Consider the following 15566-nt stretch of genomic DNA (forward strand, 5'->3'; position numbering starts at 1 on the left):
CTGAATCCCTTCTAACGGTCGAGAAGGGTCTCGGAACACATCTCTTTCGAACGCACCTCTCTCGCAAACTCCTAACAGCTAAATCTCTTTGCAAACATTTGTACAATACTGCTACGACATACATTGTCTGTAACTTTAAGGATGATTTCCGAAGAATGCTTTCTATTATGTCCGACCATTGTTAATATAAGCCACCATCTGGTAATAATTAAATGGTTCCTCTCCCCCCCTCTGCCTCTCCCCAGCTCCATCTTGTGCATCCCTCTCTCTCCCTCTCTCCGCCTCTTTTCCTCTGCCTGCGAGTGCTTCATCTGGATGGCCCACGTATCTGCGGAGCGACTCTGGGCAGCAGGATGAGGCGAAGTACATGTGTGTGGGGATCCAGCTTCTGTCTGCTCCTGGCTCTGGCGTGGGCACAGGAGAACAGACAGACCCCTCAGAGGAGCAACTACACCAGGTTACAAGCTCACTTTTTATGCGTTGGACTGTGTCTGAATACGTTGCATGTCTTTGCATGTGAGTTTGTGTGCATCTGGGAATGTGTTTAATTTTCTTGTCCAAGTTCACATGCATATGGCCATATGAGCTTTTTCCTGTTTGTATCCTGGGAAATGTATGTTCATAGGTACTGCGCTTTACAAACTTTACTCTACTTTTGCATGTTAGAATGTATGTATAGATACATGTATTGTATGCATTTATGAGTATGAAGGGATGAGGAACATCCATGCAAGTTTCAGTCCTTTGTGTGTCTGTGTCAGTATGTGTGTTTGTGTGCATTGCAAGCTAAATAAATGTATCGGTATGAATTATTACCCTCGCAAAGGTTAGATTTTAAATTCGGACTTCATTCTGACTGAGAGGTTCTACCCGAGTAAATAAGTCTTGCGTATCCATGGGCATCTTTCTGCGTATGGGCCCACATTTGCGATTTGTCCCTCCCATCCCAGACACACAATGGATCGCTCAGACTCTCAGAGGCCTTTCGCTCTCTTCATTCCTCTCTGCTTCTTAGTAGACGTGCGGCACCACAGAAACAGAAGCTTTGCCTGTGACCCGTGAACCCAGGCCAGCGTTCGCCTCTGGGATGGACACACGCAAACTGCTTTCGCACTCCCCCAGATGTTTGTGTCTGGATTTGGGCTCAGTGTGGCTGGCTGGTGTCTGGTTGGCTGGGATAAGATGGAAAAAACTCTGCACAAGGTTGCAGCAGCTGGAGATCTTCATTCTTTTCTGTATGAACTAAACAGATATGCAGAGCGCTGGACTATATGAACCCTCTATTTCTTGACAGGAGTTATAAAACTATATGATCCCCAATACAGTAGTTCCAGACAGGAGTTGTAAAAAAAGTTCCCTCAGTGGAACTGAATACAGAGATGTGCGTGAAAGACTCCTTATGGTTATACAGATTTTTATTTGGGAGTTACATATTATCATTTACTGACTGACACAGCACAGTATTCATACTGGGGCAATTCAGGGTAAGTACGGTCATCGAGAGCACTACAGCAGCAGGAATATAAACCCGGGACTTTCTGCATAAAAGCAACAGCTTTAACACCTACACAGCCCTGCATGATCCCCAGTGACATCAAGGAAAAAGGACGCTGATCTTTAATTTACATCCACAGAAACATACAGAAAATACAAAATCCACAGCTTTTCAGGAAGATAAATAAATAATATTAAATAATTTAAGATACATAGTAATTTACAGTTTTAACAAATGTATTCCCATTCCTTCATTGCTTTATGTTCAAGTTTAACTTCTGTTAACTATGTCGTCATGTTCGGCATGAATTTTGCTCACGGACAAAATTCCACTTTGGACACTTACTTGACCACTTTGCCACCTGCTGGTTAGTTAGTATGGTGCGAATAATGTGCTGAAAGACCCCCCCCCCCCACTAGAAAAAAGGAATGGATGAGGTTGAATATGGATAGGAATAAATATGTATTTAGTTTTCCCACAAACATTAATTTTAAGGTGTTAAACTAAAGAAAAGCTGGAAGCAGGGAAAGACAGAAAAGAAATAATCGATGTAGAACAGCAATTTCTTGATTTCCATCCTGTCACCGGGATCCCCTTCAAAAGCCCTAGTGCCACCATCACCAAAGGCAACCACAGGGGCATAAATGAATCTAATCTTGTAAATATGTAGCCGAGTTATTGAGCGTCTGAAGGACGGCGTTCGCCTTCGTTTGCCGAACATACAGTATATGCATGTGATCATGGAACTGTTGTGTTGTGTATGGTTCACTTTGCTTTCTTTCATTAAAAATCAAATATTTTTCCATCCTGCTGTCCTAGGCCTGTGTTTCACTGCGGAGGAAATCTGGTGGCAGAGTCGGGGCTTGTGGGTAGTGAGGGGTTCCCCAGCTTCTATAAACCTGAAAGCAAATGTACCTGGTATATCACGGTGAGTGCCCATTATCAGACAGTCAAGCCCTTTCTCTTGAAGCCCTCGGTGTGCCACCCTGCTCATCGCTGGGAACTACATTTGCTCATTGACAGATGACCAGGTGGGAACGTTATATCTGCTGGAGAGTTTCTTCTCCTAAATCTTTCCGATTGCCTGCCCTCACCTGTAGGTACCCAAGGGCCACGTGGCCATGCTCTCCTTCCGCATCTTCGACCTGGAGGCCGACCCGCTCTGTCGCTACGACTACGTGGAAGTTTACAATGGACACTCACACACAGCGCAAAAGCTGGGCCGGTTCTGCGGCACATTCCGGCCCGGTGCCCTCATGTCGACAAGCAATACTATGATGGTGGAGATGGTGTCAGACTCCGGCACGGGAGGCCGTGGTTTTCTGGCCTACTTCAATGGGGGCAAGCCGCATATTGATGGTGGGTGGTCCCTCCTCAGAGACCAGTCACTAATAAGGACATCGGAATTTAATAACTGTTTTCCAAATAAAACTTTGTTAGTTATGATGTAAGAGGTGTTATCGACCATCACAGCGTAACACAATGTAGTTGTTGTGTAGTTCTAGTAGAGACCTGGAGTGCTGGAAGAGGACTGAAGTTTTTTGGAGGTAGTGAAGTTTGTCCCCCCCTTCCACCCCCACCCTTCCAGAGCACCAGTTCTGTGGTGGCAAACTGACGAAGCCACAAGGTTCTATCAAGACGCCCAACTGGCCAGAGAAAAAATACCCAGCAGGCATCAGCTGCTCCTGGCACATCGCAGTGGAGCCCGACATGGTTGAGTCCATCACCCGCGGCGCTGTGCCCTGTTAACCCTCCCGTCACACTATGCTGGCTAACCTGCATCCTTCACGCTTTCATTCAACTCGCTTTTTACTACTACTCATTCTCTACTCTTCCTTTATCACTCCTTAGTGTCATTTCCATTGTTTATCCATTTTTGCAGATGCTTAAATAAAAAGCAATTTACAGAACTGCAATGTTAAATAATTGCTACTGAGACTTCTTCTCAATGGAATATGAGCAGATCCCATCATGGGTTTTTAATCTGTAACCTTCTTAATCCCCCTGGTTCTTCTTGCCCATCCTCTTTCGATGCGGTCACCTTCTAGCGACAACAGTGGGACAGTCACATTTGTTGTGATCATGTGTCATAACTTTTTAGAGATGGTGGGATTCAGATTCTGCAAGTGTAATCAACTCTGTAACTATTGTTGAGCAGCAGCGATGAAACTGAAGGCACTGTTGAGTACTGGCACATGCTCAGATACGTAAAATGGAAATGTTCAGAACACACGTATGCTGAGCTCCGCAGAGTTTAAGTGGCCCATTGTGTGCGTTTTTACACGTGTGTATCTTTGCTTTATCGGTCTTTTAGGTGATTAAGATGACTTTTGACAAATTTGACCTGGAGCATGATACCTACTGTCGCTTCGACTATGTGGCATTCTTTAACGGTGGTGAGAATGATGACTCGAGGCGCATCGGGAAGTACTGCGGTGATACTGTGCCCAAGTGAGTCCTCCATAGCACCACAGTGCCACCTATTGTGTATCCCCTGTTGCACCTTTTGAGCCTTTCCTCCCTAATTGTGACCTTCTCAAAACTTTCACACTCACATCAGCTTACTCTTCGCCTATTAAAAAAGCTCTGTATTTCACAAAGCCATTCGGGCGAAGGGTCGTGTTCAGAGGTCCAGCCTCTCTGATTTGTACATGCAGTCTCTTGGCTGCAGCTCACCAACTGCTGCTCAAGAAATTCAATTTCTCTTCTTCTTATACAAGGTTATTGGGAAGACAGCGGCATCCTGGCGCTCTTTGTTTGAGAAAAGGGAAGGTCCTTGCATGTTATAGAAAGTTGATATGATCTGTATTGGAGCACAGAAGGTTGCGTGATGTTATTTCCATCAATTTTGCAACCTCAGTGTGTGTTCACGTGAAACTTCTTGTGAAGTGTTTCATTTCACAGACATTTACATGTCGGGACAAACCTGTTATCCTTCTCTCTTTGTACCGCAGTTATATTTGCTGATCCTAAATCTCTGATTCTATACACAGGACCATATTCACTGATGGAAATGAGCTGCTGGTCCAGTTTGTATCTGATCTCAGCGTGACTTCTGATGGGTTCATGGCCAGATACTTCAGCGTTCCTAGAGGCTCTAAAGAATCAACCCAGGAGATAGACATCAGAGCAGGAACCAGGGTGGAGGCTGAGCCGCCCAAACCAGCCAAAAAACCCGAGCAGACTGTCCAACCTACCAGTAATACTCCAACATCTACAACTACAAGAGCACCGGAAAACACCAGTGGCAGACCTAAAATATCAGGGTCCAGTTCTAAGCCAGCAAAACCAATCAATCCGCAAAGGAATCAGAATCGGAATGTAAATGTGAAGAAACCAAAAAGTGAGTGGAGATTGTGTGTAGATTGACTCATTCAGTGAGTGAACTGATTGGTGGCATAACACATGAACTGACCGTTTCAACTATTGAACTGGCTGAAAATTCCAATAAGTGATGAGACTGAATCTTCCAGTGAGTCAATGATGGGATGCTGCAACATGTCGTCTGCTTAAACATTGAGATAAATCAACACGTAACATACTGAATATGCATCGATACCATTATGTACTGAACATATACTCTATATCTGTCTGTTTATTCATTATTTTATTGAGTGTTTATTTTAGGCAGTATTAATGTACCTTTCAGTACTGATTGTAAATTTTGACTTGGGTTGACTCCAGATGGCCCTGGGAACCCGGTTTGTGCTCAGCCTTGTAAGAGGATGGGGACCATTCAGACAAACTTCTGTTCTAGTGAATTTGGTGAGTGACTCCTTTCTCGGTCCAAATGGAATATGTAACTAATAAGGTGGTAGCCAAGAGTGTTTATGTGTCACTGCTGGTGTTCTGAGTATCAGTAGTGACTCAGGTCTCTCTATGTATATTTAAGTAAGATGAATTCCGCGTGCTTGTCGGTAACATGGGGAGCGTGACACCTTGTGTATGTCATCCTTCAGTGGTCACAGGCACAGTGACAGCCCTGTCACCAGGCCCCAGGGGCAGCATGTTCGTTACTGTCTCCCTCATCAAGGCCTACAAAGCTGGCCGACTCTCCATTGCCCAGGCTGGGCAGACCATGTCCATCAAGTTAACCTCCACCTGCAAGAACTGTCCAGTGCTTCGTCGTGGTCAGTGTCCCTAATCATACCTTCATGCACATACGACTACACACTTTCGATCACAGTTATACACTGAAATCAGTTTCATAGTCACACAGTAAAATGCTTATAAACTCACACACGAGCATAATAACCACTCATATAGATCCATATATATTTCTCACACACATCGTTGATGACTTTCTGCTTGCGTTCCTAGGCATAAACTATCTCCTGATGGGCCAAGTTGATGAGGAAGGGCGCGGCATCCTCATCCCCAGCAGCTTCACGATTCTTTACAAGGCACCGCAGCAGAAGTTGCTGACCAACCTCCTCAAGCGGCCTTGTTGACCTCACAGCTCAGCCGACTATTAAATGACCAGCAAATTCCTCCGGGGAGCCCAAGCTGCTGCAACCACAGACAGAAACCTAAAAAGTCTTTTAAACAAGATTTATAAAGTATAAAAATGGCTAGTCATCGTTTATTTTTGTTAACGTAGGAACTATCTGTAGACTGTCTTGTTGGTATCAATAACAAAAGAAAGAGCAGTTTTCTTATAACCCCTCCGGATGACATTTTGAGCTGCGGCATGTTTTCTGTTGAAGGTTTCACAAGCAAATGGCCCAAACTCACTGTGGCTCATTTATTTTTGTTTCATTATGAACAGATCTGTCAGTGCTTTTTGAGGTCTTTATTCACATTATTTGCTGTAAACAGAAGTGTCCCCAGTCCTTACCTGAAAACAGACACTACATACTTTAAACATAATTTGAGACTTTATTTTGTATAACTTTTTTTTTTTTTTTTTTACACATACAGATGTAAACTCTTATATTTGTTTCTAATTTATGGTCTTCAATTAAAGAAGCTATAACTCACTAATTGAGCATCTGCAGACTTTTTTTTATGGAGTTGAATGTTTTACTAAAGCTATTTAGTGTTAAACAGCCAAGATGTTTCCTAGATGCGACTCTTGACTCAAAGGGGCCTCCATAAAGCATCGAAATCGTGTGACTGTACTGCCTCCTTCAGCATTTCCATCTGCTTCACACTGCTGTTGGTCTCAATCAACAGTCAGGCATTCACACAACCTCTTTGTTTTCACCTTGGAAGGAGATCCTAAAGGGGATTCTTCAATGTCATGGCAGCAGACCAGGTAAACACAATCTTTGCAGGAGGACGCTGAAGGAGCACAGCTTGGTACCTGAGAAATTAAACCTTGGATCGGGGGTGGCACAGTCCCAACAGAAAAAAGTGAGAGAAACATAACTGGAGAAATCCAAGCTAGACACACCTTCATGCCAAGCCTCCAATAGATACTCCTTCCCTTGTGCCCCCTTCCACCCGATCGAGTCCTCTCTGGCCCTGGCAGCAGAATTAGATGTGGTTTGGCCCAAACCACATCTGTTCTTACATCAAAGTTATTGTCCCTTACAGAACTGGAGAACTCCATATTTTTCATATTCACTTCACACACCTGAGCGGATCAATTCCTGTAACATTGAAGAAATTTCTAGTTTAGGTGCATATTACTTAGGTGGCTTTTAAGATTTTACAGGTTGCGTGCATATTATTCATGGGTTTTTTTTAATTATGAACCAATATGTAAACCAATTTGTATGTATTCTAACATGATGTACGGTAATAAAAGAGCTGAGTGTGTTGGTTCAGCCCAGAGATGTTTTTTCTACACTCCAAAGCTGTGTTGGCACAGCCCCAGAATGTTCTCCATTGGTGAGCGCTCATCAATTCATTGCTTTCGGCTGTCTAGCGGTGGCTCATCCACAAAATCTTTGAGCGTCGAATGCAAGCACAGCACTATTACCACCAGACTGAACATACGAAACATTACTATTATTTCCTATCCTGTCTGTAATGAGTTCTGCAGCAGAAAACCTTCTTGCAAGCTTTTAGACTATAACAAAACAGCTGAAAGGAAAAGTCTGATTATATCAGACACAGAACCATATATCAAAGAAGTTGCAGCAGTAACTACACAAAACAGATGCATAAAAGCACACAGGTCATTTATGAAACATTGAAAAAGATTAACTTTGCCCAAACTGGCTGAGGGTGCAAAACATCTCTCTCCTTAACCTCCAAGGGCCAGAAAAACTGGAAGTGAACAAGCAGCCTTCGCTTCACTCCTCTGTACATATCCAAGTTCTCTGTTGCACTGCTTCTTACTCTGGAGAAAATGGTATGATTAACACACATGTAGATATACTCCCGTGCAGCCATGCTGGACAAAGACTCCATGTCTTTTTTCTTTTTGAGAAAAAAAAAAAAAAAAAAAAAAACCCAACCTTGACCTACTATATTCAGTACCTCCTTCATAGACAGGTATCCTGTACCTCTGGCTTGGGTAAGTGAGTTACCCAGTTGCATTCTTTTACCTGTTGACTCTGGTCAGTGGGATCAATGGTATGGCTTGAAGCTTATCTTGTCCACAGATGCATATTGGGCCAGTGCAAACACTGTGTGGAGACATCCGCCTACATGCATACCCTGTCCATTAACAAATAAGGGTGATATTGCTGCAAGGTCCCCACTTATGACACCCTGGCTGGGTACAAAGCCTCTTTATTATTGAGAAGATGGAGCCTTGTGACTCATGTCTGCCCAGTGGCTGCTCACAGAAAAGCCCTCATGCAAAAACTGTGGAATCAGAACAGGGCATGATCTAGGAGGCTGTACACTGGGGATTATAGTGCATGAAAGACAGCCTAATACAAAGCATTCCACTGGAGAAGGGGGGGGGGGGGGGGGGGGGGGGGAGAAGAAAAAAAAATCCCACCAGGAGTGACATGTAAGCTCTTTATTTCCACAATCAACAAAATCCATAAAAAATGTTGCTGCAGAGTTTTCACACATTTTTACTGTTCCTCTAAAGGGCTATACATTTGTATTTTGCCAAATACAAACCTGCTGAAGCAAAGATTTATATACATGTGTGAACAGTCATTACAACATACTGACAGGATGCCAAATTATGAACAGTGTAAAAGCCAGAAAATGCACTTCATGGTAAAGCAAACGCACGACTGCGTAATTCTCCCAGTCTTGGGGTTAGAACCCTCTGGTGCCTCTTATGCAAACCTCCTGTTCTACAACATCTGCATATAACCCATATGTCCATGGGGCACTTGGCTGTTTCACACCTCTGTGGCATCCCATCTCAACATTCTAAGCCATACACCCAGGGCTCCTTGAGAACAGGCTTTCCTGAAAACAAGAGAAGCTTCAGCAACCACCTCAGGCCCTGGTTGACTAGAATGGGGAATTTGGAGCTGTCAGAGGGCTTTACTTTCTCAGTTGGTAGCATCAACGATATGGGCATCCATCTGGTGCCTGAGGGAGATGCTGGCTTTGTGTGTGAAGCAGACAGGCCGTGACTCCCTGGAAGGAACCTGGACCCTGCTGTTACTATCCCAGGATAAGGGTGTTTGTAAAGATGACTTTGCCTCCTGTAACATGTCTGGAGAGGATAGACAGAAGAAATGGATGACAAAATGGTCTGTCAACACTATTGACATCCCCAGCAAATTCTGTCATTGGCATTCTGTGGTGACAGGTGGGTAGCTACTGTTATTTGGACCCCAGAGGCTTATTTTTCTCTCATTGGTTATTACTGGAGTTTCCCTCCACTGTTGTCAACTGACTCACTTCATTGTTAATTATATCTCATTTTGTAATATTCCACATAACCTTACATCTATGTTTTGTGCTCTGTGTCACTCTGGAAAGAAGAGCACTAAGAGCAAAGTGAATTTTCACCCTTAGATCCAGTACATACCTCTCTGGCTGAGGTTCTGCTTAGCTTTGCCCCTGTCTTTGGAGCTCCGAGACCAGGGGAAACAGTGCAGGACCTTCACACCCATGGGCGCATTTAATGGTGCTGAGAACAAATAGGAAATCATTTTATGCTTGAATTACAGAAACAGCATAAAGAGGAAGTGGAAGAATACAGAAGAGGGCAAAAGAAATTTACTGCAGACTTACATGAAGATTAACTCTAAAGCCAGGACCACACTTTCATGACTGATCTTGACACGGTAAAGATGTTTGCTGCTTAAGTGCAAGCAGTATCCATAAACACCAGAGATTTTTTTCCAATAATTATGCTTTAGCAATTCTAAATTGATCAGAATTTTGAAAAACCGAAACAATGTTTTAGGTCGAGTTAATATCTTCAGAGTGCTTTCAAGAACAAAAGAATGCGGCCGTTACTCAGTTGGAGACAGACCACAAGTTGCAGATTGTCACGTTCATTGCGGCTCCATAATTAAAACAACCTTGTTTATGTCTGCGGATTCATTGAACCCAACTCCTTTTGGCTTCCTTTCATGGATTTTTAAGCGTTTCATTTAAGGAAGGGGGGCAAGGAAGAGAAAAGCAGAAAAAAAAAAAAAGTTGCCTTGCCTGATGAAATACCGATTTCATCCTGACCTACTTTACTGGAACCCGTACATGAACCAGAATTACAAAGCCACAGATTACCTGATTTTAGGCACTGTCTCGATAGCTGTGGGCGTAAACCAAGGCTCCTTAGTCTGTTGGGGTTTCGACAAGACTGAAGAATGTCAAATTCAACTTCATTGTGTACAAAGGATGGGTGGGTATGCGGTGACGCAGCGGCTTTGGCCGGGTCCTGCTCTCTGGTGGGTCCGGGGTTCGAGTTCTACTTGGGGTGGCTTGCGATAGGCCGACATCCCATCATGGGCGTGTCCCTTCCCCCTCCAGCCTTACGCTCCGTGTTAGGTTCTGGTTCGCTGCGGTTTTGGACTGTGTGCGTGTTAAGGGCACACACAGGTACCTTGGGAAAATGCCCCTCTCGTATCCATTTGGTTAGAGCACATTCACTTGTGTTATCGCCAATAAATGGAAACGCCACTAGTTTCTCAAGGGGTCGCGTACTTTTTTCGACATTAGTGACCTTCTTCAAAAGATTTCTTCAACGAAGTTCTGGAGATGCGAGATGTTTTGTCAAGACTCTCGGCACAACGATTTGGGCCAGGTCACCTTTTATGAATCACGTGCATAAACAGATTATTCCAAAGGGGTTGAAAAACCCTCAGCACTGTATTTAACGAGGCCATTAATTAGGATTCGTGCCTCTGAACAAAAGCTACTCGTCCTACAAACGCGTCCGGACGATTAAGTACCACAGAACGTGACCTCGAGCACGTTCGAGCTCGCGCCTTCACTCACAGCCCCACACCGCCATCTTGCGGAAGGTCGCGGGACAACTGTTCCTACAAGCAGTTCAAAACCCATCGTTTTATATAACGATACTGTACACGGCTGTACAGGAACAACCTTTGACCGGAACAGCTTGACCGCCAGTAGCCTAGTTCTCAATGCGAGCCAACAGTAATGCTGCTTCCTGGCAGATGTCGTTTCACAGCGGTTTTTAGTACCCAGCCAGAGTGTAATCGTGTAAGTAACACCAAGTGAGGAAGGAGGTGTTTCCAGCTCCTCAGCCTGGCAGCAGCAGCGCTCGCTACAGAAACTTTACGTAACTCCAGACATTCGCGTCTTATTTCTCGGACAGAGTCGAAGGCGAGAAATCGAAAGCAAGCCTATCGAAAAGGTGTCTGCAAGCGAAGTTGAGAGAAGTCCCACAAAACAGAAATCCCGCTGCACATGACATCATGATGATGATGATCAGATGTCACACACACACACACACACTGCAGCGAATGGGTTCTTTTTTAAAAAAAGGATCCATTTACTGAGTGATGTGAAAACGCAACCTCCTTACTTACTTACTGTACAAGACTTGCACAACAGCACTCAAAAAAAAAAAAAAAAGCCCATTACTAATCATTACTGCGCGACCTGCGGCTGCACTGATTGCGCAATAATGCTTGACATATATAGTTAAGGGCAAACTTACGCGTAACAGAACATCTCGAGCACGATCACGCTAAGGAGTCAAGCAGCTCTAAAAACACTCTTAAAGTTCTTTCCCTTTAATTCACCAGGGTGACCCTGAGCAGCAGGTCAGGTGGAACGCTTCAGCAAATGTTCTAGCCAGAGTCGCACGATTCTCCCCTTACCGTTAAGCCTCACCGAGCGGAGCACAGTGAACGGACCAGTCCTCCTGAGCAAAGGTCGCTTCCCGCGAAGCCCGTGCGCTCTTCTGCCTGTAGCCGCGCCGCTTTAAAAGCCTGTGGGGGCCACGGTATCCACGGGCAACCGCCTGCCCTGTGACGGTACCCGCACACGAAACCGGGAGCTACCCGAGCCTGCGCACTACGACGTGGAAAATTCCTGCCGGCCCGCGCAGCGCTTACGGTTTTAAATAGGTGATCCGCCGGCCGCGGTCACGTGACGAACACGCCTCCCGACCCACTGTTTCTCTCTTTCGTTCATTCTCTTTATTTAAACATGGGCGGGCGGAACAGACGCACTTTACCGAGGTGACGTCTGTAGTTCTTTTTGCGATTGTTCCGCTGTGAAATAAAATCGTGTAATTGCTGTGTTTCCTTTGTGCCCACAGCATTTTATCGACTCGTGCATTGTGTGTTTTTCCGGAAATCGTCTCTAATCTTGTAGTATTGATTTTACTCGGAATAAATCTGTGCTTAAATCATCATGGGGGAAGAAGGGATCTCAATCTGACCTTAATTGACCATGAGGTTGTTTTTACTGTATTACATATGAAGAAAAATGTTTGGTAGTTTGCACTGTTGATTGACTCTTGTCCCAGCAGCATTTTTGCTCAGGAGGGGAGACCGCTTGTCACTGTTAAAGGAAGCTCATAATTCGTCCCAGAGAGGCTTGTCCTGTGGGACTGTCTCCTTCATAATTCAAGTAAACAAAAGCAGTAAGTCCACATGGCAAAAAAATGGCTGGTTAGGTCCAGAACATACCTCAACCAGAAATAAAATATTAACTGAATTTATAATGATCAGACACTCTTCATAATCTCATACATGAATATATTACTCACTCACTTTCTGAACCGTTTGTCCCATACGGGGTCGCGGAGCCTAACCTGGCAACACAGGGCATAAGGCTGGAGGGGGAGGGGACACACCCAGGACGGGACACCAGTCCGTCACAAGGCACCCCAAGCGGGATTTGAACCCCAGACCTACCAGAGATCAGGACCTGGTCCAACCCACTGTGCCACTGTGCCACCGCACCACCACACCACCGCACCCCCCATCCATATATTATGTGTATATATATATATATATATTTTGTTTTTATCACAAAACAGAGGATGTGAGGAAACATCTGAAGTCTGAAATAAAAAGTGAGCAACACTTTTCAGCTGTAACAGAAAGCGCTGCACCGGCCACAAACAGCCATGTTCATGTGATAATAGTCTGATTTATTCCAGCATCCAAACATTGCACACAACACTGAGCGGTGAAGTTCTAACTGTGCTCTGAACGGTTTTCAGAACAGTTTGTAACAGTACATTTGCCAAAATAGTATCAATCTTTTTTGTGAAAGCCTTTGTGCTTATGCACACCAAAATATTTTGGATTGACATTAATTGTGCTAACCAGACCTAATCAGAGCACAAAGCTTCATGAAGCCCCATGGAACAAACAGAGGATTCAAGCCACATGAGGACACTGATGACAGAGCCCAGTGTAAACTTCCATTCATGCACTCTGCTGGAGTGACTTCCAATAACATGTCATACATTGTAATAATCCCATCATCCTTTTTTTACTTAGTACTGAAGAAGCCTTTGTAATTAAACAACTCCAGTACTCAAAGGCCACAGAGGATGCTAGGTTTTGCTCAGTCTGCGATCTCAACTGCTATATTGAAATGCAGCTGAATAGTATATTACAGCTGATCGCAATTCGGTGAGAGGCACTAATTAAATTGTGTTCTCCAAAACATTTAGGAGTCCACTCCTCAGCCGACAAAAGTCGTATGGACGTGATGTAAACGATTTTCAACAGTGGTTTCTGCAATCTCAATTATTCATTGTCGAAAATAAACGGAGAGTCCACAAAGGCAAGGTAGGTGGCACCCAAAAGGATAAAAACACTACAAATGAATTGATGGCGTTCATCACAAGTTCAGTTCAATCCAGAAAACAAGACAGATCAAACCAGCTCAGTCCCTAAGCACTGACATATAATGAATTCTGCAGCTGGGGGTGGGGAGTGGGCAGCATAAGTGGGAAAGACCAGCTCAAGTTGCTCTCAACTGGGTTGTCTCTTGGTCAAGCAAATCGCCATGAAAACAACTCCTCCTTGCTACCCATGCATCTCTTCCCCCTTTCCTGTTTCATTCACCAGATCTCAAAACTGAAGTACAACTGCAGTATTGAAACTCTGATCATTAGAATTATTTTACAGCAGGCAAAGATACAAAACAATTGTATGTTTATCATTTTATTTCTGTATTGAGAGTACAGATGCTCCTTGACTAAAGATGGATAGGGTTACGTTCCAATAAACCCATCGTAAGTGGAAAAATCGTAAGTCAAAAAGAATACAGTATTGCACGTATTGAACATCAAAGCCTATCCTAGTCTACCTTAAACGTGCTCAGAACACTTACCATATCCTACACGCAGTCAGGAGGTGACAGTGACACAGTACTGATTAGGGGATTTTTATTTTCTCTTATTCAAAGATAATTTAAATGTTGTTTTGCGTTAAAAAATGCCTTACAGAGCATTTGTGTTATTTAGAGCTTTGTCAAAAGCTTACATGGAGTGATATCTGTACGATCAGAACTTTATTGATTGTGATGTTGTGCTAAATGTAACTATGAAAAGTTATGAGGACTTCCAGTGATAAGTAAGTTAAATAGTCTTGAAGTGGACCACTCACTCATTCAGGTTAAGCTGTTCAGGCTGGAAAGTAGTTTAAAATGTAAAAATTCTATATTTCATATTTTCCTATATTTTTAGCTTATTTTATAGTGCATCTGTAAGCCTGATAACTCTCTTTTATTGTGCATTTGTTTTATAGTGCATCTGTAAGCCTGATAACTCTCTTTTATTGTGCATTTGTTGTTTTGCAATTGAAGTTTAGAAAAGATTGTAAATCTAATAACATGCAGGGAAGGCCAAAAACTACAACTTTTAGTTTAATGAAACCACTTGTATTAAAAAGGATCAACATATGAAGTTTTATCAAAATTTTATTTTCAGTCAGTCACTGTAATTTCACACAAATTCACATAGTATAGAAGAACAATCTGGCTCATGTTTTCTGTGAGAATTTATAGAAACAGTGCAGTTTAAATAGACAGATGGAAAGATGTATATTGCCACAGGGAAAATAAAATGTGTTCAAAGTTGATGTGACAGCTTCTTCATTTTAAACATTTTATACCAAGTAACTGTGGTAGTCAGTCTCACAATGTTATTATTTTAAATGATTAAGGTCAAACAATGTCATAAGAAAGATTTGTGTTTAATACAGTACTAAGCATTTACCGTATTGACCCAAATATAAGGCAACATTTTTTCCATAAATATCAATAATATGACATGAATCACCATATGACACAAAGAAAAGCTAACATTAACATATTAAGAAATAGTATTTATGTCATCTAACATTACAAAAGACTCAGGTTAGCTGGCTAGATAGATATAAAATCTGAAATGTGGAGTCTAAGATAAGTTACTATAGCAGAGTAATAGGGTTATGAAGCACTGAAATATATGGTTACAAGTAGCAATGATGCATTATGGTGGATCCAAACCTCAATTTAATAATGAATGGTCATCGGAAATCATTTTGCAGGCCCAAAAGCAGCAGATTTCAGGTTAACTAGACAGCGACTGTTCATTTGTGAAGTCAAAGTGAAATATGGGCTATGCCTGTTGACAGGGCTATCATGTGACCAAAATCTCTGTAAACTGCTAAAGAGCTACATATCGTGTAACAGACCTTAGGTTCAATGACACCTTTGAAATAGTGCAAATGGATGATTTCTACACTTGTCCTGTCATTCCCCCTGTAGAAAAGCACAT

The 15566-nt window shown here is 43.1% G+C and overlaps 1 protein-coding gene and 1 long non-coding RNA gene across 2 annotated transcripts; one reads left to right on the forward strand and one right to left on the reverse strand.

The window, feature by feature from the left end:
- Positions 1 to 297: 297 nt before the first annotated feature.
- pcolcea (procollagen C-endopeptidase enhancer a) lies at positions 298 to 6364 on the forward strand. Its single transcript, XM_018751757.2, has 9 exons — positions 298 to 457; positions 2315 to 2423; positions 2596 to 2854; positions 3084 to 3208; positions 3810 to 3946; positions 4489 to 4838; positions 5180 to 5260; positions 5455 to 5625; positions 5816 to 6364. The coding sequence occupies exons 1-9, from the start codon at positions 354 to 356 to the stop codon at positions 5944 to 5946; spliced, it is 1467 nt and encodes a 488-aa protein (XP_018607273.1). The 5' UTR covers positions 298 to 353; the 3' UTR covers positions 5947 to 6364.
- A 2046-nt stretch (positions 6365 to 8410) lies between these two features.
- Positions 8411 to 11885, reverse strand: LOC108934243 (uncharacterized). Its single transcript, XR_001966111.2, has 3 exons — positions 11659 to 11885; positions 9393 to 9494; positions 8411 to 9074 (listed from the first exon to the last, which is right to left on the reverse strand). It is a non-coding gene; the product is annotated as an uncharacterized LOC108934243 (long non-coding RNA).
- Positions 11886 to 15566: the final 3681 nt, after the last annotated feature.

This window comes from Scleropages formosus, chromosome 4, assembly GCF_900964775.1.
Source record: "Scleropages formosus chromosome 4, fSclFor1.1, whole genome shotgun sequence".
Lineage (NCBI taxonomy): Eukaryota > Metazoa > Chordata > Actinopteri > Osteoglossiformes > Osteoglossidae > Scleropages > Scleropages formosus.